This window comes from Mobula hypostoma, chromosome 22, assembly GCF_963921235.1.
Source record: "Mobula hypostoma chromosome 22, sMobHyp1.1, whole genome shotgun sequence".
Taxonomy (NCBI): domain Eukaryota; kingdom Metazoa; phylum Chordata; class Chondrichthyes; order Myliobatiformes; family Myliobatidae; genus Mobula; species Mobula hypostoma.
The window spans coordinates 14,100,437-14,125,484 of NC_086118.1; the positions used below are offsets into that span (position 1 = coordinate 14,100,437).

Sequence of the window (25,048 nt, forward strand, 5' to 3'; positions counted from 1 at the left end):
CGTTCAGTTCAATGTTGACTGGCAACTCCAGCATCACTGCTGCTGCTATACTGTACTGGTCTCCGCTGTTCCTTTGGGTTCATCAGATGTGTGAAGAGGGGGAGCTTGGGTAACAGCTTGCTCTCCATATTATACTGCCTAGCCTTGTGTATCTAGATAGCTAAGATGCAAATCCATGGTCAACCCTGACCAACAGAATCCTCAGGCTCGTGTATAAGTTGATAACAGGTCCCAGAGTGAAGTGTGACCACAACCATTTCTAGGTCAAATTGTAGCGCTCTGCAAATTGGAATGGACAGGAATGATGCTGATACATTTTCACTAATAAACCATCAAGACAGATAGATTGGAAATGAGAAATCCTTTCTTTGTGTGTGTTGTAGATGGTAAAGCAACTACATCATGGGAATCTGAGCCTAAAATCGGGGTCTGGAAATTCAAGAGAGAAACAAAGACTTTAAATGTTACTCATCCATGCAGCATTCCTTAGCTCTGGATAATTGAAAACAAAATTAACTCTCAATCACCAAGGAGTTCAGGTGATCGATCCTATTTTGCAATTTGCTGGTTTGCCTTGAACATTCCTTTATTTCATAATGCTAAAATCACACCCATGACTATTTTATTGACACATATCCAGCATTCCTTCCCTTTGCTCTGTTTCATTCACGTTTGTTTGCTGTAAGTCTGTGATTTGGTCCTTCTTGTGTCAGTGAATTAGCCTATTGTCCACTCATTGTCATCTGGTTTCGAGTTTGGGCCATTGTGATAGCCTAGCTGTTTTGATTGGAAAACTCTGGGTTTAGGAGTGTTTTGGAAAAATCTATGAATATGGTTTATTGAGCACCAACTTGAGCATTAATATCTTCAAAAGCTTTAAAGGGTGAATCCAGACTTCTTGAAATCATGATAGTTATCCTCTGTAAATTTGTAAGTCTTATAAACAGCCAGACCACACGCATCAGAGTAGGCAGACATTTAGACTAAAACAAGATACATATCACTGTGTGGTCTGATTACTGATGTTCTTGAATTAGTGTGAAGCTCATAATATTTGTGACTACAGTTCCTTCAGCATCTCATTCAGACATAGATTACCTTAAGAGTTAATTTACTATCCCCTTCATTCTTCATAGAATTCTCTGATATGAAGCTTACTCAATTCAATGTGTGAAGCTCCAATACTGGTTTACTTTGAGTGAAATGGGTTTCTCCTGCAGGTCTGTCTATGGAGCATGACCCGAAGTGACTAATATCTGATTCATCATTCAGTCAGTCACTTCTGCTCTTGTTGAACCAAACCCTCATGTATTAACCTTCCTCCCATTCCTTCCTTCACTGTCCTTGTTTTAATGTCACCACCAGATACAACAAATAGTTCACAATGTCAATGACCAATAAAGAAACACAATTCTGATGCAGGAATTGTTCTTGATTGTCCACCACAGTTCCCATAATTGATGTCCCTTTGGATTAATTGCTAAGTTTGATCTCTATTCCATTTAGTTTGCTTTTGCTTTAATTCCCACAATTATTTCATAGAAACATTTAATAGCTTAGCAACTGGGTGCTTAGAGCAATTTCACCTCCTTCCAGAGAAGATGCCTGCTAATCTTCAATAGTCGTGATCATCTTTAATACAAATTCCTGCTTCCCTTCATTTCTCCTGACTACCTGCAGCATTAACTTTAGTTTAGGGCCATTTATGAATGGTTCCTGTTTGCTAATCTAAATCATCAATTTCCCAAACCCTGTCAGCAAATAAAAAACAAGAACAAAGTCCAAACGGAATAATTTATGGTGAGTGATGTGCTCTCTGATGCTTTAATAACTTCATAACTCAGATTACAGATCCCACATCTCACTGCCCTTCTCACTTTTCCATGCAACTGGTAATCTACAAACTTATCCCTTATGATCAGGCAAAATCCCTTCTTAAATGCTCCTTCTGTTTCCCACAGCCCTTCTACTGTACATTGTTGTAGCTTTCCCACATTTTCTACATTTGCTGCAAAGGATCAACGACCCTGCTTTCAGATGGAACAATCTCAATAATGCTATCAGATCATCTGCTGTATATTAGACTGGACTCTATTCCCTCTCTAATTCTTCTCTCTAGTATTAACATCTCTCCAGGAAACATCCCTTAATCTACATAATGTGCAATTAAGCTCTGCACTTTCATGATTTCATTCCCATCCATAAAGCAATTTTCTATACACTGTTAACATATACCCTTCTTTCTTTGTTCATTAATCTCCACTGTGGCATCTACATCTCACCTCAGTGGAACAGCCTCGCCAGTGCAAATCTTTAAATTTAACCTGCAATAACTCCTCGTAAACTGTCTCTGATACCAATGATACTGCAGTACCCATTTTCATCCGCACTGTGGCCTCCTCCAACTGCGGGGTCACCCAATGGCTGACTTCTTGTCTGGAAACACGTAAAACATACTGAGCTTCTTCAACCACAGAGTGAGAGTCACTCAGTCCACCCTCCATCTTGTTCACATATTTCTCTTTGTTTTTTTCCAAAAGTCACTTTTCTTTATTATAGTCTTTTTGGTTGATAGTGTCTTTTTCCTTTTACAGATGCATTCAATATGTCCCTTTTTGCCACAGCTTTGACAATCTGAATCGTTATACCAACTCTTTTCCTGAATTCCCAGTTTTGCCACAATGGTAATATTGATTGCCAATGGTTGTCTTATTCTTAAAGTCAGTAGAAACTTAATGAACTTGGGGAAATGTGCTTGATAGCTGTGCTTCTTTAGCTGCCGTCTCCATAAATGCACTGATCTCAATTGCCTTCTCCATAATGTTTGTCTGGCTTCTGTAGGCATATATCTCTGAATTGCCTCACTACACAGACCATATATGAAACTAACTATCATGTAATATGCCATTCCACCACAAACTGTGAAATAGACTTACCTTCCTCTTGATTCATAGAACGCAGAATATAGAAAACCTACAGCACAATACAGGCCCTTCGGCCCACAATGCTGTGCCAAACATGTACTTACTTTAGAAATTACCTCGGGTTACCACATACCCCCTATTTTCCTAAGCTCCATGTACCTGTCCAGGGGCCTGTTAAAAGACCTTATTGTATCCACCTCCACCACAGTCGCCGGCGGCCCATTCCACACACAAATTCCTTTTATGAAATCTAAAGGTCTCAGCAATGAGACTATTATTACTAGACTGTGTAATAAATTAAATGTGTTTGCACCCATCACAGTCAGAAAAGCTGGAACACGAATATCATCTGAAATTTGATTTGACAATGCAAAATATTCAAATCGTTCGGTAAATGAACTCCATTGTGCTGTTATTTCATCATATGGCCCATATTTCCAAATATTGTCACTATTCTCAATCACAAGCACATTTCAGAAAGCTTAACTAGTCTTATCTATCTCTCCCTCCCTCTCCTATTTGTTTTCTTTAACCCCCCAGTTCTCATTCTCCCCCCTCGGATTCTTCACTCTCTATGCTTCCTGCTCTTTTCCTTTTCACTTCTGTTTTTTTTTATCGTCTACAATTTACCTCTAAATTAATTAATCCTAACTTCATCCAATTAGAGATATTTTCACTGCTCTATCTATCCACCCACTTTTCCCCAGCCTCTCTGTAATTTAGCAATAACTTCTTTCTCAGCCCTGCCAAACTACCTTCAGGCTGAAATATTAACACTTTTGCTCAGATGCAGTTTGAGCCAATGAACAGTTCCAGCATTTTCTATTTTTATTTCAGATTTCCATTTTAGTTTTGCTTTTAAGTCTCCTGGCTGGACGTAGAGTTTTACTTTCATATAGGAGTCTCAAGTGTGCTGGCACTTAAAACAGCAGCCAGTGTTTCATAACAGACTCTGGCCCATAATTAATTTGTTTCTAAATATTGCTGCATATTATATATTAAAAGAGAACATTGTACATACATTGTCATCAGTCTGTGCTTTCTGATAATATCTTACGTGAATAATGTGATTCCTGATACTACACATTAAAAATATAAAACCTGGTCATTTATCTTGCTACATACATCAAAGTTGCTGGTGAACGCAGCAGGCCAAGCAGCATCTGTAGGTAGAGGTGCAGTCGACGTTTCAGGCCGAGACCCTTCGTCAGGACTAACTGAAGGAAGAGTGAGTAAGGGATTTGAAAGTTGGAGGGGGAGGGGGAGATCCAAAATGATAGGAGAAGACAGGAGGGGGAGAGATAGAGCCGAGAGCTGGACAGGTGATAGGCAAAAGGGGATATGAGAGGATCATGGGACAGGAGGTCCGGGAAGAAAGACAAGGGGGGGGGGTGACCCAGAGGATGGGCAAGAGGTATATTCAGAGGGACAGAGGGAGAAAAAGGAGAGTGAGAGAAAGAATGTGTGCATAAAAATGAGTAACAGATGGGGTACGAGGGGGAGGTGGGGCCTTAGCGGAAGTTAGAGAAGTCGATGTTCATGCCATCAGGTTGGAGGCTACCTCCAACGGGATCCCACCACTAAGCACATCTTTCCCTCTCCCCCTCTCTCTGCATTCCGCAGGGATCGCTCCCTACACAACTCCCTTGTCCATTCGTCCCCCCCATCCCTCCCCACTGATCTCCCTCCTGGCACTTATCCGTGTAAGCGGAACAAGTGCTACACATGCCCTTACACTTCCTCCCTTACCACCATTCAGGGCCCCAAACAGTCCTTCCAGGTGAGGCATCACTTCACCTGTGAGTCGACTGGGGTGATATACTGCGTCCGGTGCTCCCAATGTGGCCTTTTATATATTGGCGAGACCCGACGCAGACTGGGAGACCGCTTTGCTGAACATCTACGCTCTGTTCGCCAGAGAAAGCAGGATCTCCCAGTGGCCACACATTTTAATTCCACATCCCATTCCCATTCTGACATGTCTATCCACGGCCTCCTCTACTGTAAAGATGAAGCCACACTCAGGTTGGAGGAACAACACCTTATATTCCGTCTGGGTAGCCTCCAACCTGATGGCATGAACATCGACTTCTCTAACTTCCGCTAAGGCCCCACCTCCCCCTCATACCCCATCTGTTACTCATTTTTATGCACACATTCTTTCTCTCACTCTCCTTTTTCTCCCTCTGTCCCTCTGAATATACCTCTTGCCCATCCTCTGGGTCACCCCCCCCCTTGTCTTTCTTCCCGGACCTCCTGTCCCATGATCCTCTCGTATCCCCTTTTGCCTATCACCTGTCCAGCTCTCGGCTCTATCTCTCCCCCTCCTGTCTTCTCCTATCATTTTGGATCTCCCCCTCCCCCTCCAACTTTCAAATCCCTTACTCACTCTTCCTTCAGTTAGTCCTGACGAAGGGTCTCGGCCTGAAACGTCGACTGCACCTCTTCCTACAGATGCTGCTTGGCCTACTGCGTTCACCAGCAACTTTGATGTATGTTGCTTGAATTTCCAGCATCTGCAGAATTCCTGTTGTTTGCATTTATCTTGCTGCTGGTTATTTGCTACTTGTCTCTACATGATAAGTGGCTGCCCATCAAAAATATTTCAATTGCTTTGCAGTGTCTTTTGAAGGTCTGAGATTGCACGCAGTATTTACTTAAGAAGGGATGCATATTAAGCTGTATACATTTTATTTTTAAAAATGAGGAATTTTGGATTTATAAAGTGAACAGAAAAATAAACTTTATCAAGTCACCAACAAAATAAAGTGGATAGAAGTAAAGAATAGTTTTAAAGTTGCATGACATGAATCAATGTGCTGGTGAGTGGTAGAAATAATCACTTTATATGCAAATGAAATGTGATTGTGTAGCTATGTTTCTATAGCAACTGCCTGTTTTTTGCTGTGATTGGTTAGAGAACAGTTTTGGAGTCAGTGCGATGTGTGAGACAATGCAAGGTTCTGACAGTCATAGATTCAGTAGCTGTAGATCTCTCTCTAGAGACTGCACAAGAATCCTACAACACTCTCCACCTCTACCTGTTAATTTTGAATTGGGTTGGCGATGAATAAAACATTGTTGTAACTCAGCACACTAGGGCTTACAGATCTTGAAACAGTGGACAAATAGAAAAAAAGGGGACCTAACAGGAATTGCCTGAGTGATTCCATAACTTTGGGAAAAGGTGTCGAGCGTTCTGGGCTGTGAAGGGAGTTGGATGTTCTTCGATGAATTTGAAGTGGATTATTCTGAAGCAATGGGGATCTTCAGTGACAGAGCCAAGGATGAAAGATTAAGTTTAAATCTGTGGCTGTGTCGTTTACAAACTTCGAGGGCTACAGTATCAGTTTTTCTCTTCATGCTGTTGCTACACATAATGCAGGTAAGGTGTGAAAATGAGTAAGTAAAGACTGTGTATTAAAATGGTCATGTAAAGGAAATGAATGTACAAATAAAATCATGCAACGAAGATGATTAACACGGTGAACTGTGTCAACTGTGCATTTGGCTAGTTTATTTGTCAGTTAAGGCAGAATCAGTTTCACAAGTTTTGCAAGAACTGCTCCCCTCTCATAGAAAACTTCTCTTTACTTCCGTTCATATTTTGTTACATTAATTAACGTGTTTGCACTTTTTTGTCTAAATCCTTAATCGGTTTAAATAGTTCAACAACATTGTTAAAATGCCACAGAACTTTCATTAATGCACGGAACAATCAATAAGGAAAAGAAGCTTTTGCTTTCATTTAGAAAGCTTTGTTTCCTCATCTACTTATTAGAAACACACTGTTGTATCTGAAGTACAATAAGTATGCTCTTGGCAGAATTTTGAGTGATTACATCCCACTCTATGATATGAGGTAATGAAGCAGACAAGAAGAAACGGGGTAGGAAAGGACAGAGATTCTTGATTGACCAGCAGCAAAACCAGACCCTAAACTCTAGTCCCATATTAAAATAGCTGATATTCTAAGGACTGAATTCCCCAAGCTCAGCTAACTAATTGAAGTTTCTCTAAAGCTGTTTTCTCCTCAAAATATCTTTCACAAACAATAACAGATTTATATCCTATGAAGAGAACAGAACACTCAAAATAGGAGCTTGTTCTGCGATTTAAACACTGGATTATTTACTCAGGATTACTGGTCTAGTAGTATAACCCACACATTATTGTTTCCAGTGAAGAAGAGGTTTTATCAGCATCTGAGCACACACAAGAATAGATGACCTTTATAAAAACTTGTGTCACCTATGCTGCAAAGATTTCAAAATCCTAAAGTGTCAATGTTGTTTTCACCAAGCACACATACTATCACTTGAACAAAATTCAAACTTAGTTAATTTCATTTTTTTTATTTACTTATACTTTTTCCATACATACATTGAAACATGCAGTGAAATGTCATTTCCATTAATAAACAAGGCAGGAAGACCACAAGTGTCGCCACACATTCCAGCATAAAATTATGCAACATAAAAAGACACCATACCTCAATGAGTTTTAAAATAGCTTATTACACTGTAAACACATACTTCCTACACAAAACACTATATCAACTTTTGTAGAACTTTGCCCAAAAGTCATGCTTCATTTTTTAGCACAGATGTAAACACATTAATTCCAAACTGATGAACAGTTAGAATAACAGTAATACCAAATTAGATACAGTTTACATGTTAAAGATCATTGGAACTTGTACATAGCAAATATTTTATTCACCCTACCAGCGAAGGGCTGGGATACCTAAATGTTTAGTTAAGTATTGTCTGACATTTTTCATTAACTACTTAAATAAAACAAAATTTGTGCATAAATAAGCTTATCCAAATTATATCTTTTCCTTTTAGAAAGCCTGCTTTATATGTAAGTTGAGATGGGACCATAAACTACATTTTTTAGTATGAAAAAACACATTGAAAAGCTGTCCTAGCTAAAGCAAACCATCCAAAATATTGCAAATTGGAAATGTATTAAGTTGGCTAATGACAGGAAATGACTATTACAAATATTAGGATCTGCATTATAAATTACAAGATTTATGCACTTGTCTTTCTGCAAGAATTTGAAGTTCATGTGAATGTATTTGCTTAGTAATCTTGTTACTCTGTTGTCAAACAGCTGTAATTGTCATCCAAATTTTACTGAACAAAATATTTTTTAAAATCTTTTTAAATTTTACAGCTAGATGTTGAGTTTGTGCAATAGTGTATATTGGCTGCTTTGTGTCTACTCTATATTTCTGTGTATAAAACTGAGAAAGTGGTATTACATACTGCAGTTTCAATATCGTCAGTACTATACCATCACAGCGTCAACTCCATCCCTTGTATTTTTATTCAAAGGTATTTACAGATGTGAGATACTGTATGTATAACTGGCCATCTCTATGGCCTGGAACATGAACAAATCAGTGTAATACCAACTGCTAAATCAGAACAAAAAGTAAAATATTCTCCTTCAATCTTAGAACTTGCTTGACCTTATTCTCTTGTTCTCTGCTGCTCGCACTCATGAACTCTTCCTTATTTTCTTCCTTATCTATCACAGTTTTTCCAGTCTCTCCCCTGTTCTAGTAAGTGCATTTTACACTGATGTAAGAAATTTTGTTGTAAATTTCTTGAATAACAGAAATATTCCATCTCAACCCTTTAATAAATGAAGTAATTTCTTCAATAATTCTTCCTTCGTATTTGGCAATTTTCACATTTTGTGATGAGGTTTGTCTGTTCCGTTGACAGGTATTATTTTATGACACATATTCCAAAACACAACTTAAATGAAATGTTCTTAAAAAAGAATCTTTTGTTTTCAGTGCATGGACCAATCCGCTCGATCTTGAATCTAATTATGTTATAAGAATAAATTAAAAAGAATCATTTATCCACTTCTGTGGCTCATTAAATAAAGTTGCATTTCCAAATAAGAGAAAGCAGTAAGTACTATAGTTAGCTCTGGCGATGACTAAAGTCTACCTCTCTCATCACTTGCCTCATACACTAGAGAGCATTTCTCCTCTTCATAAAGCCCTTGAACTCACAACCAAATCATGATATCTGATTTTCTCCAGAAACAGTAAATGTCTTTAATTGTGGTTATTTTTCACCACAAATTAAAGAAGATTATGGAAAGTTGTAATGAATTATGAGGGGTTTAGATGGAGTGGATCAGAATCAGGTTTAAAAATCACTGGCATATGTTGTGAAATTTGTTAACTTAGCAGCAGCAGTACAATGCAATACATGCTAATAGAGAGAAGAAAACTGAGTTTCAGTAAGTGTATATACAGGATATGAAATAGTTAAATGTAATACGTAGTGCAGAATAAAATAGGAAATAAAACAGTAGTGAGGTTGTGTTCATGGGTTCAATGTCCATTCAGAAATTGGTTTGCAGAGAGGAAGAAGCTGTTCCTGAATCGCTGAGTGTGCGCCTTCAGGCTTCTGAACCTCCTTCCTGACGGTAGCAAAGAAAGAAGGAATGTCCTGGATGGTTAGTGCTGTTAATGATGGATACTGCTTTTCTGAGGCACTGCTCCTTGAAGATGTCCTAGCTACTACAGAGGATAGTAGTCCCCCATGCTAGACGGAGAAATGCTCTCTATTGACGCGATATTTGCAACTAAATTGGAAGTAAAGTTGAAAAAAGAGAAGGCAATTTTTTTTGTTTCATGCAGTATGGTGCTGTGACGTGTGCAGCATTATGATGACGGCACTGCTACCTCATAGTTTCTGAAGCCGGGGCTCAATCCTGACCTGGGGTCTATAGATTCTTCACACTCTTCCCGCAACTGTGTGGAATTTACCTGAGTGCTCTGGTTTCCTGCCGCATCCCAAAGATGCATTGTTAGGTAGGTTAATAAGCTACTGTAAATGACCCCTTAATGAGATGGGTGACAGAAGAACAGGGAGCTGGTGGGCAAGTGAGAGAGACATAAGAAGGGAGTTGAAACTACTGGGGTTGCTCAGAGACCCCCTTTTGACTCAGTGAGGTGAAAGGCCTCTTTTGCTGTTGTTATGAAACATGAATGCACGGTCCTTTGTCGTAGCATATTCAGCGGAAACATTAGAAGGGAATTAGATAAATCGGTTGAAGGAATCATTTATGAAGCTACTGGGAAATAAGAGGGAAGTTTCAGAAAAAATTGACGCAGACGTGTTCATTAGGTATTTTATTCAGCTATGCAATAGTATGTAATCGCTGAACTTTTTCTGATATGTAAAGCATTTGTAGAATGAACAGACATCACAGAACTCTTCCAATTAAGCAAGCCAGACAAAATATTACAAGTTTAGAAATTTATTGTTGGCCGGTGACCGGAGTTGACTGTGGATATTACAGACGCATATTCTGAAAGCAGGCTTTTATTTCCAATTCCATGCATTCAAACACTCATAGGTTCCTTACCCATTTCCAAAGTATTATCCCTGTGGTTCAGCCATATTTAATTTTATATGGAGAAATGATAATGACTAATTATTAAAATTACAGTGAAAACAATAGTGACTTCCCTCTCCTACAGTCAACCTGTTCACTTTTATAAGGGTTGCAATAATAATCTTTCTTCCAATAAATAGCATAAACCATCTATATGAAATAGGAAATGGTACTAAATCTATAGAAATGTGCAGTTTAGGAACTTTCATGAAACAAACTACTGAGTTGTTACCCACATCTCCTCCAGTTCCTCAACATCCACCCATCTTCCCGCCGCCTTAACAATAATAGAGTTCTTCTTGGCCTTACCTACCACACATGAGCCTCTACATCCTACACAACTTACACCATCTCCAAAGGGATCTTACCATAAAACATACCTTTCCTCCCTTTCCACAGGGATTGCTCACTCCATGATTTCCTGGACCATTCATCCCTCCCTACTAATCTCCCTCCCGTCATTTATCCCTGCAGTGCGCAAAGTGCTATACATGCCCATTCACCTCCTCCCTCACCTCCATTCAGGGCTCCAAACAGTCCTTCCAGGTGACACAGCTCTTCACCTCCGAATCTGCTGGGGCTGTCTATTGTGTTCAGTGCTCCCAACGTGGCTTCCTCTACATTGGTGAGATCCATCACAAACTGGCAGATGACTTCATTGAGCAGCTCCGCTCTATCCGCCAAATGAGGAACTTCCCAATGGCCAGACATTTTAATTCCGATTCCCATTCTGACATGTCAGTCCATGGCCTCCTTGTGTGCCACGATGAGGCGACACTCAGGGTGGAGGAGCAACACCTTATATTCCATCTGGGTAGCCTCCAACATGATGGAATTCTCATTCCAGTTAAAAAACTTTTTCCCTCCCTCTCCCCTCTACTTCTATTCCATACTCTGGCCTCTTACCTCTTCTCTACCTGCCAATCACCTCCCACTGGGTCCCCTCCTGTGGTCCACTCTCCTCTCCTATCAGATTCCTTCATCTCCAGCCCTTTAATTTTCCTACCCATCTGGCTTCACTAGCACAAGAAAACCTGCAGTTGCCAGAAATCCAAATCAACACAAACAAAATGCTGGAGGAACTCAGCAGGCCAGGTAGCATCTATGGAAAAGAGTAAACAGTTGACACTTTGGGCCAAGACTAGAAAGGAAGGGGACAAGTACGAATATGAAGGTGGGTGCAGGGGAGGGAGAAGTACAAGGTAGCAGGCAATTGGTGAAACTGAGAGATGGGGAGCATGTGAAGTGAAGAGCTGGGAAGTTGATTGGTGAAAGAGATTAAGGGCTGGAGAAAGGGAAATCTGACAGGAGAGGGCAGAAGACATGGAAGAAAGGGAAGGGGGAGTAGCACCGGAGGGATGTGATCGGAAGGTAAGAAGAGAAGGTGTGAGAGGGAGACAAGAATGGGCAATGGTGAGCAAGAAGGGGATGGGCAATCACCAGAAATTTGAGAAATCCATTAGCATGCCATCAGGTTGGAGGCTATCCATATAGAATGTAAGGTGTCGCTCCTCCAACCTGAGTCTAGCCTCATCTCGGTAGTAGAGAAGGCCACGGATTGACATGGCGGAATGGGAATGGGAAGTAGATTTGAAATGAGTGGCAACTGGGAAATCCTGCTTTTTGTGGGAGATGGAGGAGAGGTGCTCAATGAAGTGGTCTCCCAATCTATATCAGGTCTCACCAATATACTGGAGACCACACTGAGAGAACTGGATACAACCAACTTGCAGGTGAAGTGATGCCTCACCTGGAAAGACTGTTTGGAGCCCTTAGTGGTAGTGAGGGAGGAGACATAGAGGCAGGCGTGGCACTTGTTATGCTTGCAAGGATAAATGCCAGGAGGAAGATCAGTGAAGAGGGACGAATGGACAAGGAATTCACTTCGGGAGAGTGTGCTTGGTGGTGGCATTCCGTTGGAGATGGCAGAAGTTAAGGAGAATTATGTGCTGTATGTGGAGGCTTGTGAGGTTGTAGGTGAGGACAGAAGGAACCCTATCCCTGGTGTGCCGGTGGGAGGATGTGGTGCAGATGTGTGCGAAATGGAAGAGATGCGAGTGAAGGCAGTATTGATGGAGGAGGAAGGGAAGCCTCTTTCTTTGAAGAAGGAGGACATCTCAATTGTTCTGGAATGAAAAGCCCCGTCCTGAAAGCAAATGCGATAGAGACGGAGGAACTGAGTATGAGGAATGGCTTTTTTACAAGTGACAGGGTGGGTAGTGTGGTCTCCCAATCTACACTGGGTCTCATCAGAAAAGGTACAGTGCAGAAAGCTGCAAGAGTCAGTGGATTTATAAAATATATCAGTAGATAGATTCTCTCCAGTGATGGAGACAGAGAGATTGAGAAAGGGGAGAGAGGTGTCAGAAATAGAGTAAGTTAATTTGAGAACGCAAACACGAGGAAATCTGCAGATGCTGGAAATTGAAGCAACACACACAAAAAGTGCTGGTGAACACAGCAGGCCAGGTAGCATCTATAGGAAGAGGTACAGTCAACGTTTCAGGCTGGGACCCTTCGTCAGGACTAACTGAAAGAAGAGATAGTGAGAGATTTGAATGTGGGAGGGGAGGGGGAGATCCAAAATGATAGGCGAAGACAGGAGGGGGAGGGATGGAGCCAAGAGCTGGAAAGCTGATCAGTCCTTCCAGGTGAGGCGACACTTCACCTGTGAGTCGGCTGGGGTGATATACTGCGTCCGGTGCTCCCGATGCAGCCTTCTATATACTGGCGAGACCCGACACAGGCTGGGAGACCATTTTGCTGAACACCTACACTCTGTCCACCAGAGAAAGCAGGATCTCCCAGTGGCCACACATTTTAATTCCATGTCCCATTCCCATTTTGATATGTCTATCCACAGCCTCCTCCAGTGTCAAGATGAAGCCACACTCAGGTTGGAGGAACAACACCTTATGTTTCGTCTGGGTAACCTCCAACCTGATGGCATGAACATTGACTTCTCTAACTTCCGTTAATGCCCCGCCTCCCCTTCGTACCCCATCCCTTATTTATGTATGTATTTATTTATTTATTTTCCCCTTTTTTCCCTCTTTCTCCCTCTGTCCCTCTCACTAGAACTCCTTGCCTATCCTCTGGACTCCCCCCCCCTTCTTTCTCCCTAGGCTCCCGTCCCATGATCCTTTCCCTTCTCCAGCTTTGTATCCCTTTTGCCAATCAGCTTTCCAGCTCTTGGCTCCATCCCTCCCCATCCTGTCTTCTCCTGTCATTTCGGATCTCCCTGTTCCCCCTCCCACTTTCAAATCTCTTATTATCTCTTCTTTCAGTTAGTCCTGACGAAGGGTCTCGGCCCGAAACGTCGACTGTACCTCTTCCTATAGATGCTGCCTGGTCTGCTGCATTCACCGGCATTTTTTGTGTGTGTTCCTTAAGTTAATTTGAGGGCAGGGTGGAAATTGGAAGCAAAATTGATGAAATTGATGAGCTCAGCATGGGTGCAGGAAGCAGCACCAATGCAGTGGTCAATATAGCGTAGGAAGAGTTGGGGATCAATGCTGTTGTAGGCTTGAAACATGGACTGTCCCATGTTGCCGACAAAAACGCAGTGATAGCAGAGACACATACAAGTGCCCATGGTCCACCTCGAGTTTGAAGGAAGTGGGAGGAACCAAAGGAGAAATTGTTGAGGGTGACGACCAGTTCCACCAGATGGAGGAGAGTGGTGGTGAAAGATAACAGATCTCCTCCCCACATCTTTTTATTCCACCCTCTTCCAGCTTCCTTTCCCAGTCCTGAAGAAGGGTTTTGGCCGGAAATATCAACTGTTTATTCATTTTGATAGATGTTGCTTGATGTTGCTGTGTTCCTCCAGCATTTTGTGTGTGTTACTGAGTTGTTAGGTAACTTGTATTTTTAAAATGCAGATTACAATTTTCAGTTCTGCAGATTTCTGTGTACAATAGCCAATTTATATAGTGTAAATACATTTTCATGTCAATTTGTATTTTATATACATCTCCTTCTTCATGTCCCTTGCGCGTTGCACGCTTGGGTGATCATGGCTCTCCAGATTGAACGATCCCATGCAGAATCAATGGTATCTTGCATACTTGGATCTGTTAGTTCTTTCACAGTGTCCATATATTTTTATATACATATTGCAGGAAAATAAAGTATTCCAAACATCCAATTATTGAATGAAGTATTCTTGAATCATGGAATAGATTGCTATTTGGCTAAGTTAAGCTGCCAAAATAATTGCACAGTTAACAACTTCTCAATTGTGTTTGTATAAATAATAAGACAACTTCAGACAGGAGGCAGGCCTGCAGTTATGTGTAAACACAGCTTCACAAAACCTTCAGAAAAAATATCACTTTGCTATTTGCCTTGTAAGTACAGATGCATGCACTGGAGGCCATGAGCCTCCGGAATTTAAGTAACAGACTACATTTGCTGTGGTGCTTGCGATTATGTACCACAAAAGTAATACTCTTTTATTGATGTGTTAATATCTGCCAAGTACTCATTCTCAGCACAAAAGCCATCTTTTCTTGATATAGGGTCTCAGACTGTGAACTGGTTCAATAGATAACAAATATTTATCATTTGCATTTTGGTACTAAATCCTCCTTTATCAGACATTCAGGAAAAGGAAGGGAAATGCACAGCCAGTGCAGAGTACACCTGTGGCCGTTCCCTTCAGTAATAAGTATATCACTTTAGATAGTGTTGAGGGGGAAGCCGCAGTGACAGGGCCTCTGGCTCTGAGTTTGGTGCAGTGGTTCAGAAGAGCAGAGGATTGCAATGTTGATAGGAGATTCCATAGCCAGAGAAACAGAAACGAGATTCTGTGGGCAAGATGGAGACACCCAGGTGGTATGTTGCATCCCAGCTGCTAGGATAAGGGATATCTTGGATCAGATCAATGGCATTCACAAAGGGGAGGATGAGCAGCCAGAAGTCCTGGTACATATTGGCACCGATGACATAAGTAGTCAAGGTGAGGAGGTACTGAAGAAAGATCGTAGGGAGCTGGGTAGAAAGCTGAAAAACAGGACTCCCAGGTGGTAATTTCTGGATTGCTGCCTGTGCCACATACCGATAAGGGTAAGAATAAGATGATTTAGAAGGTGAATGTGTAGCTAAGGAACGGGTGCAGGGGACAGGGGCTGAGACTTATGGATCATTGGGATTTCTTCTGGGGAAGATACAACCTGCACAATAGGGTTACACCTGAATCCAAAGGGGGACCAATATCCTTGCGGGCAAGTTTGCTGGAGCTGTTCAGGAGACTTTAAACTAATTCGGCAGGGATTGGAAACTGGAGTCATAGTGCTGAAGATGAGGCAGCTGGTTTACAAATAAAGGCAGTACGTAGTGAGACTCCTAGCAATGAGAGGCTGGTGAAAGGGCAAAATTACAGTCAACATGATGAGTTGCAATGTACAAAGTAAAAGGTGAACAAAATCAAAAAGAATACAGGACTGAAGGTGTTATATTTGAATGCGCACAGTATATAGGATAAGATAGATGAATTTGTAGCACAGTTACAGATAGGCATGTATGATGTTGTAGGCATCACTGAATCATGGCTGAAAGAAGATTATAGCTGGGACCTTAACGTCCAAGGATACAAAGGTGTTGAATCATTGTGGGTAGGGCTAAGGAACTGCAAAGGTAAAAAGAACCTGATGGGAGATATATACAGACCCCCAAACAGTAATAAGAATATGGTCAACAAGTTAAAAAGGGAGATAAAAAATGCATGCCAGGAGAGCAATGTTACCATAGTCATGCGGGATTTCAAACTGCAGGTAGATTGGGAAAATCAGGCTGGGGCTGGATCCCGAAACGGTGAATTTCTAGAGTGCCAATGAGATGACTTCTTAGAGCAGCTCATTGTTAAGTACACTAGGGAATCAGTTATCCTGGATTGGGTGTTGTGCAATGAACTGGAATTGATTGGAGAGCTTAAGGTAAAAGAACCCTTAGGGGAAAGTGATCATAACATATTATTACGATCTAATTCACCCTGAAATTTGAGAAGGAGAAGCTGAAGACAGATGTGTTAGTATTACAGTTGAGTAAAGAGAATTACAGAGGCATGAGAGAGGAGTTGGCCAGAATTGAATGGAAAAGACCACTCGCAAACATGATAACAAAGCAACGATGGTTGGGATTTCGGAAGGCACAGGTTATATACTTCCCAAAGAGGAAGAAGTACTTATTCTAAAGCCAAGATGACACAACTGTGGCTAACAAGAGAAGTAAAAGCCAACAGAAAAACCAAAGGGAGAGCATATAGTAGAGCAAAATTTAGTGGGAAGTTTAGAGGATTGGTCAGCTTTTAAAACCAAACAAGGCAACTGAAAAACTCATTAAGAAGTATTCCCTACAGGCTACTTTGTAAGTTGATTCAGTGGTGAGGAAGGCTAATGCAATGTTTGTATGGATGTATGTTGAGGTTTTATAAAACACTGGTGAGGCCTCATATGGTGTACTGTGAGTATTTTTGGGCCTCTTATCTTAGAAGGGATGTGCTGAAACTAGAGGGGGTTCAAAGGAGGTTCACGAAAATTATTCCAGGATCGAACAGCTTATCATATGCAGAGCGTTTAATAGCTCTGGGCCTGTATTCACTGCAATTCAGAAGAATAAGGATGACCTAATTGAAACCTATCAAATGTTGAAAGACCTTGATAGGAAATATCATTTCCATATCCATCCTATGGTGGGAGAGTTTTGGACCAGAGGACACAGCATCTGAATGTAGTGGTGTCCTTTTAGCATGGAGATGAGGAGGAATTTCTTTAGCCAGAGAATGGTGAATCTGTGGGATTTGTTGCCACAGGTAGCTGTGGAGGCCAAGTCTTTACAAATATTTAAGGCAGAGGTTGATAGATTCTTGATTGGTCAGGGCATGGAGGGATATGGGGAGAAGGCAGGAGATTGGGGTTGAGAGGGAAAATAGATCAGCCAGGATGGAATGGTGGAGTAGTCTTGATGGGTCAAATGGCCTAATTCTACTCCTACATCTTATGATCTTATCTTATTATTGTTTACCCTGTCCATTCCAATTCAATATGCTCTGTTTCCTGCACTGCACTGTCACTAGATTAGACTTTAAGCTTCCTGGTCAGCAAGGTGTTTCTTGGATGTGGACCATAGGAGTTATTGTAGTCAGTGCCAATTGCTGTTCATAGTACAACTGTAATTAAGTTTGACCTAATGATCACTGATGTAGGGAGAGAGTGGGAGTACTTTGAAACCAGCCACTATGTTAATGTATAGCTGATCCAATCATTTAATGTGTGCTTCTTCTGTTCTGTCATAGTACATTTCAATGTAACAATGATTTTAAATATGACGCCAGCTCTGATTGTATATGATGTCATAGGGGGTGGAGCATTGATAACAGACCCAAAGGCAAGACACAGACACTGATGTACTAGGAACAGGGCTAGTTTTATTGAGATGGCAAGGTGAGTAAGGAAGGAACAAAGCTGTACATTGACACAGGCCCTGGACGAGACTAGGATTCAGGGCCTGGGCTAGGACTTGGACTGGAAACATGGGACCCGGAACCAGAGCCTGGACAAGGACCTGGAACCTGGGTCTTGGTTGCGACTCAGAACCTGGGTCTTGACTTGGAACCGGAACCTGGGTCCTGACTTGGAACCGGAACCTGGGTCCAGGCTAGGACTCAGGACTAGGATCTTGGCAAGGACAGGATGAGGTACCCCAGCACAGGATGAAGAATCTCCAGCACCAGGCTGGGCAAGGAACTCCAGGGCTGGGTGAGGCACCGGAACTAGATGAGGACACGAATCTCAGATTTGGACAGGGCTGGAACATGGCGCCTGGACTTGGTCTTGGAACACAGGAACACAGAGCCTTGGACTTGAACTGGACGCTCAGAGACTTGGACTTGAACTGGACGCTCAGAGACTTGGACGTGGACTGGACGCTCAGAGCCAGGCAGGACAAGGAACTCCAGGGCAGGACGTGGCTCTTGGACTAGGTTTGGCTCGGCTCTTGGATTCGGATTGCTTAGGCTCTAGGGTACAGGGCTGGGACCCTTCCTTGGATTGTAGGGCCAGGATGACTGCCGAGGACACTTGCTGAGGACTCCTGGACTGGACGAGAACACAAAGCCTTGACTTGGACAGGACTGGAACACGGCACCTGGAATTTGGAACACAGGAACACAGAACACAAAACCAGGACCCCTCCTTGGGAACAGGACTTAGGACTGGGGCTTTACACAGAGTCAGGACTCCTCCTTGGGAACAGGACCTAAGGCCAAGACTCCTCTTTGACACGGACACTAAACACAGGGACACAAGGAGATAGTTCCAAACTCAATGATAGATAATTCCTTATCTTGGCGTGGCAAGGCTCCAGTCTCACTCCAGCGGTTGAACTTGAAGGGAATGTAGGCGAGGCTTCAGAAGGAAGGGGAAGGGAACAGTCCAGCAGAAAATCCTTGGTTTGAGAGGTATTTATGTGCCAGCCCAAAACGAGAATCAGGTGCCTCAATTAAGTCACCCAATGGAACAAGGGAAAACAGGAAAACCCAGAATAAGGAATCGCCGGACCGGACCGTTTACTGGAATGCAGGACCATGACATATGAAGGAACTTCTGGAAGGGATGTACATCCTGAAATGGCTGCAGCAAAATGATGTGCCCTTTATGGCACGTTTCAGGACACTGAGGATGTTACTCTCTCCCCCAAACGTGGCTACACTCGCGCCTGATGGCTCTCTTTGTGTGTATCAGCACTAACTTTGTTGATGCTTGCACACCAGTCAGGGGGGTGTCAGCTGAAACCAAATGCCAGTGGCCATTTGGAGCAGACTGGAGATTGTGTTGGAGGCATTAATCCTGTCATGAAAAATAAGGAAAATTAGTGAGCAAACATATCCTGTTGGCTATAATGGACGAAGTAAACTATACCTTCAAATCATTTACCCCGTATGTAAAGGTCAGAGAAGTAGACAATATTGTCAAGGAGCCTTGACAGGACACAGAATAGAGCCATGCTGGGCAACATTACAATCTGATGTTGTGCTTGTAATAAGCCCAGGGACATATCTGAATTTGGTGATTCTCTTAGCCCAATATACTACAGACCAGGTGTCTTGTGAGGTATTGCAAACAACTTGAAGGGATAGTTTAATTCAACCACTTCAGTAAGTGTTAGGAGCTACAAGTTTAGTTCTTGCACCCATGAAGTAGATGAAATGGTTGTCACATGTATAGTCAGCAAAGTGTAACTGTCAAGTTCTTCAAATCCAACAGTGACATCATTTTGTGTGTGAACTTGTCAAATGCTGGACCTCGCATGTGAGAGTGTGCAAATTGCCACCACGGTGGAGGTGCTGTATAACATTGTTAAGCAATTTTGTCAATGTCAAGGTATAAACAAGGAGCAAGCCTACAAAAATATGCTGTTATAATCATCTTCTTTGAAAATGGGTCATGAGGATGCTACAAGTGGATTTGTAAGGACAAAAGTAAATAGGAAGAAGAGAAGGCAGTGGTTTAGGAGGACTTGCCATGAGAGCCACCATGACCTAATGGCCTAGAGCTCAGAATAGCCTAAACTTATAAGTGGTATCAGTGTCATGAGGTAAGGGAAGATCCACAGAGGTGTAGGTCTCTGAATAAAGTAAAGTCAAAGTTCCTGTGTAGGCCTGTACACAAAATCAGAGAAAGGACACACACTCTGGCCAGTCAAGTCCACATCAGCTTTATCTAGATAAAATCCAGCTATTCCCTCTATCCTGGCCTCATCCCATTGCCCAACAATTGTTTTCCTTTCGTAGGATGTAGGAGTACAAGTGCATTGTTCTTTGAAAGTGGTGTCACAGGTACTTAGGGTGATGAAGAAGGCATGTTGGCATATTGGCCTTCTTCACTTGGGGCATTGAATATAACCTGCCCATTCACTTGTTCTCTCACCACCACTCAGGGCCCCAAACAGTTCTTCCAGGTGAGACAGCACTACACCTGCAAGTCTACTGTCATCTACTGCATCTGGTGTTCCCTGTGCAGACTTCTCTACATCAGTGAGACTTGACAGAGATTGGCGGACCGCTTTGTTGAGCACCTTCGCTCCATCTGCAACAGGAAGGGTTTCCTGATGCCAACCATTTTAATTCCATTCCCCATTCCAACATGTCGGTCCGTGGCCTTCTCTACTGCCATGATGAGGCTACACTCAGGCTGAAGGAACAACACCTCATATTCCGTTTGGGTAGCCTCCAACCTGACTGCATGATCATCAATTTCTTCATCTTTCAGTAATATATCCCCCACCTCCTTCTGTCCTTTTCCATTCCCCATTCTGGCTCCCCTCTTACCCATGCTCTTCTCCTTACCTACCTATCACCTCTCTCCAGTATCCCTCCTCCTTCCCTTTCTCCCATGGTGCACTCCTCACTCCTATCAGATTCCCCTAGTGACAGGGGACTTGATAGTGAGGGGAACAGACAGGAGATTCTGTGGACATGAACGGGACACCCAGATGGTAGGTTGCCTCCCAGGTGCTAGGATCAGGGATGTCTCAGATCATATCCGCAACATTTTGGAGTGGAAGGGGGGAACAGCCAGATGTCTTGGTACATATTGGTACCAATGACATAGGAAGGAAAAGAAATGATGTCCTGAAAAGAGAATTTAGAGAGCTACGTAGAAAGTTGAAAAGCAGGACCTCCAGGGTAGTAATTTTTAAGTCCCGATAGCCCCAACATCTCACGCAGACAGTAGAAGGGAAAAACTCTCCCTGCCATGAGCCTCCAGTACCGCAAATTTGCCGATGCAGCATCCTGGAAGCACCCGACCACAGTCCGACTCTGAGTCCATCCAAAAACTTCGAGCCTCCGACCAGCCCTCCGACACCGAGCACGGAGCACCATCTCTGCCAAGCTCTTCAACCCCGCCCCGGCCATCGAGCAACAAGCAAAGCCAAGGATTTGGGGCCTTCCCCTCCGGAGATTTCGGATCACACAGTAGCGGCGGAGTCGAAACAGGCATTTCAGAAGTTTCACCAGATATTCCTCCGTGCTCTCACGTCTGCCTCCATCAAATCAGAATTGTGCACGGCACCCTACTTGACACATAACAGATATTCATCACCGGAGTGGCCATGCGCGCTGCGTCGTGCCGCCATCTTCTCCTCCTCCCTTTAGAGGGAGGAGGGATCTCATTGAAACCTTTCGAATGTTGAAAGGCCTAGACAGAGTAGATATGGAAAGGATGTTTCCCCTGGTGGGAGAGCCCAGGACAAAAGGGCATGGCCTCAGGATAGAGGGCACCCTTTCAAAACAGAGATCTGGAGAAATTTCTTTCGCCAAAGGGTGGTGAATTTGTGGAATTTGTTGCCATATGCAGCTGAGGAGACCAGGTCATTGGGTGTATTTAAGGCAGAGTTTGATAGGTTACGGGAGAGGTCTGGGAAATGGGGTTGAGGAGGAGAGAAAAAAAAGGATCAGCAATGATTGAATGTCGGAGCAGACACGATAGACCAGATGGTCTAATTCTGCTCCTATGTCTTATGGTCTTATGGTCTTATTTCTTCAGCTCTTTACCTCTTCCACCAATCACATCCTACCTTCTCATTTCATCCTCCCTCCCCCACTGACACCTTCCAGTCTCCTCATTTCACCTATCACTTGTCAGCTTGTATTCCTACCCTTCCCCCACCTTCTTATTCTGCCTTCTTCCCTTTTCCTTCCCAGTCCTGATGAAAGGTCACAGCTGGAAACGTTAACAGTTTATTCCTCTCTATATTTGCAGCCTGGCCTCTGAGTTCCTCCAGTATTTTATGTGTGCTACATTGAATATTGGAGCTGGGAAATTATGTCATAGTCACGTAGAGGTTGACAAGGCCACACTTGGAGTATTGTGTGCAGGTTTGATCACCCTATTATAGGAATATGTTATTAAACTAGAAAGAGCGTAGAACAGATTTCAGGATGTTTCCTGGACTTGGAGACCTGACTTACAAGGAGAGGTTGTGCAGATTTAGAAATAGGAAATTGAAGGTGACCTGACAGCAGTTTATAGATCATGAAGCAGCATTGGCAGAATAGAAGCACGTAGTCTTTTCTACATAGAGGGAGTGCTAAAAACAAGAGTCTATAGGGTTTAAGATCAGAGTGAGAGATTTAAAAGGGACATCAGGAATGGTTTCTTCACACAAGGGTGGTGAAATGAGCTGCCAGAGATAGTGGTTGACGTGAGCACATTAATAACATCTAAAAGCCATCTAGATAAGTACATAGATAGGACAGATTTGGATGGCTATATGCCAAATACAGGCAGATGGGACTTGATTGCTAGGCAACACAACTGGCATGAATGAATTGAACCAAGGATCCTTTTTCTATGCTGTATGGATCTATGATTAATGTCCCCCAAAGGGATGGCTGATCAAAAAGTAATACACATTCCATGCATATTCATCAATGATTTCTGCAAGAAATTATCATGAAGGACAAAAAATTAAAGTGGAACATGGAATGTAAGCTCGCATGGGCATGTGTGGTGATCAAAGTGTAGAGAGCAAGGCACTGTAAGTATTACAGAAAGAACCCGCTGATCATCTATCTGAAAACGAATGTGAAGTTTGGGTTGAAAGTTAAGATAAGAAGCTAAATGTGAGACTTTCCTGGAAAATGTAACATCAGAAGCCGGTAAATGCAAGGAATATGTGCTGAGGAGATGAAGGAGTGAGAGTCCTAAGGCCAAAGGCTGTGGTGAAACAGTAAGCCAGAAATTGGGAATATGATGCCTCTGGAAATGAGTTGGTAATGTAAGTTGTAAACATCAACAGAAAAGCTGCACCTTCAATAACATGAAAGGAAGTTTAAGAACATTCTTTGAAAGTCAGAGATTTGTAATAATGGGCATTCGGGTATCTATCAGTAAGGGGGTAGACACATCAGCCTTGTTGTGATTCACCAAGTATCTAAAATACCTGTTTTTCATAGCAGTAAGTTGTTGAGTCCAATACAAAGTTAATTAAGTTTGCAATGACAAGTAAGAGGTAAGGCAGTGAATGAGACGAGGGTGGGATAATCAGAGTGAAGGACAGTGCATTATGAAACATCTGAATCTAGCACACCATTTAGATACTTGTTACTTGTTACATACACCTGTTAGGGTGCATTCTCCGGTTACCTTATAAGGTAACCGTAGCCTTCAACCAGGAGCAGATGTCATCAGGTGGTTCGCAACCTTCACCGAGTGTTTCGACCCTTAACCACAACACTCTCCAGTTGGTGGGCCGGCAGTGGTGGCCAAATCACTGCCCATCTGCTCCTGGCTTCCAGCTTCCCTCCTCTCACCTACTCCAAATCCAACAAGAGGCTCATTCTGCCTCCTCTCCCATCCTACGAGCTGCTTGTTTTTTGCTCCTTTCGTCCAGGCCCAGATCTGACAACAACCGCCATGCTGATTTGGCTGGGAAACCTCTGCAGCCGATCTCCACAGGGAACAGCCATGCCTGCCATCCCTTGTCTTTATACTCCTGCACTAAGGGCTGGTACTTCAAGGCCTTTCTCTCGTGGGCCTCTTCCCATCCCTCCCCCCACGGCACAGTCAGCTCAGCCAGAATTATTTTCAGATTTAGCACTGTTACAGCAAAAGGCATACTCATAATCCTCAACAGTTATTAAGAGGAAATATTGGTGATGTGTTCGGATGGTACAAGAGTCTGTTCACTTGAGATGTGAAATAATGGCTGTGTCATTAAAAGGATCCACAGAGAGGGTGAAAGATAAAGGACAAGGTGACTTCAATAATGTTTGGCACAGATGGTACTGTACAGAAGACGAGAACGTGTGAGTGTTAGCAAACAGGCTTCTGTTTTTACAGAAATACTGAATTAACTGAATCAAGTGCAGACTGAGTTGGATGCTTAAGGGGCGTTTGCATTGTCACATGGATGCATTTCTAAAGTTCCAAAAAAAATCCTACAAAAAATGCAAAAATAGGCATGGACTTCCTGATGTCAACTTGACACAGCAAAGCCAAAGTGTAACAAGACAAGTGGAAACCATGACCGCACAGAAAGTCTTGGTGACATCCCAGAAAGCAAAAGTGTTATGGAGAAAAGTGAATGACTTCCAAAGGGACAGCAGTAAAGAGGAAAAGTCGGAGCCTAGTGGAGGTCAAGATGGAGTGAAAACAGAAGCCCAAAGATCGAGAGCCTTGAGAACAACCAAAGCAAAAATGATAGTAATTGAGCATATGGTATCAGACAATATACCAAGAAAACACATATAATGCAGTAACAGCCAATATCAACTGTTATGTTATTGAGTTTATCATTATCTATAGTTATGGAGAAAACTGTTAATACAGTTGAAACATGGAATGTGAGATCAGATATATCTGAAATATCAGAGAAGTTATTCACTGGCAATGCCAGTGCTCAGAATGGATAATTCCAAGTAGTTAAATAAAGCTGATGAGGTAAATATTTGTAATTGAGAAGTCTAAAAGACTGATCTAACCAAACTTTATATATTTATTCAGTTGCTTAGTCCTTTCTGCGTGAATCACTCTGTCAATAATAATTTAGTTGTATAATTTCATTTCTGCAGGCAGTGACCTTATGGTATAATTTAAAGTAAATAAATTATTCATTGATTGCTGTCAGGGTTTATTACATTTTAAGGAGATCCATTGTATTAAAGAGGCTTAATTGTCTTT

General features: G+C 42.4%; 1 protein-coding gene across 6 annotated transcripts in view; it reads left to right on the forward strand.

The window, feature by feature from the left end:
• The window catches only part of LOC134336484 (glucagon-like peptide 2 receptor), a 194,688-nt gene that overhangs the window by 80,550 nt on the left and 89,090 nt on the right, over positions 1-25,048 (forward strand). Inside the window, exon 1 of one of the 6 annotated variants that reach the window (XM_063030749.1) lies at positions 5,912-6,309. The exons of the other annotated variants lie outside the window; for them this stretch is intronic. Within the exon in view, the coding sequence (XP_062886819.1) occupies positions 6,145-6,309 (165 nt within the window). The 5' untranslated portion in view covers positions 5,912-6,144. Of the gene's footprint in view, positions 1-5,911; positions 6,310-25,048 lie in introns of those variants that run through there. 6 annotated transcript variants of the gene reach the window in all.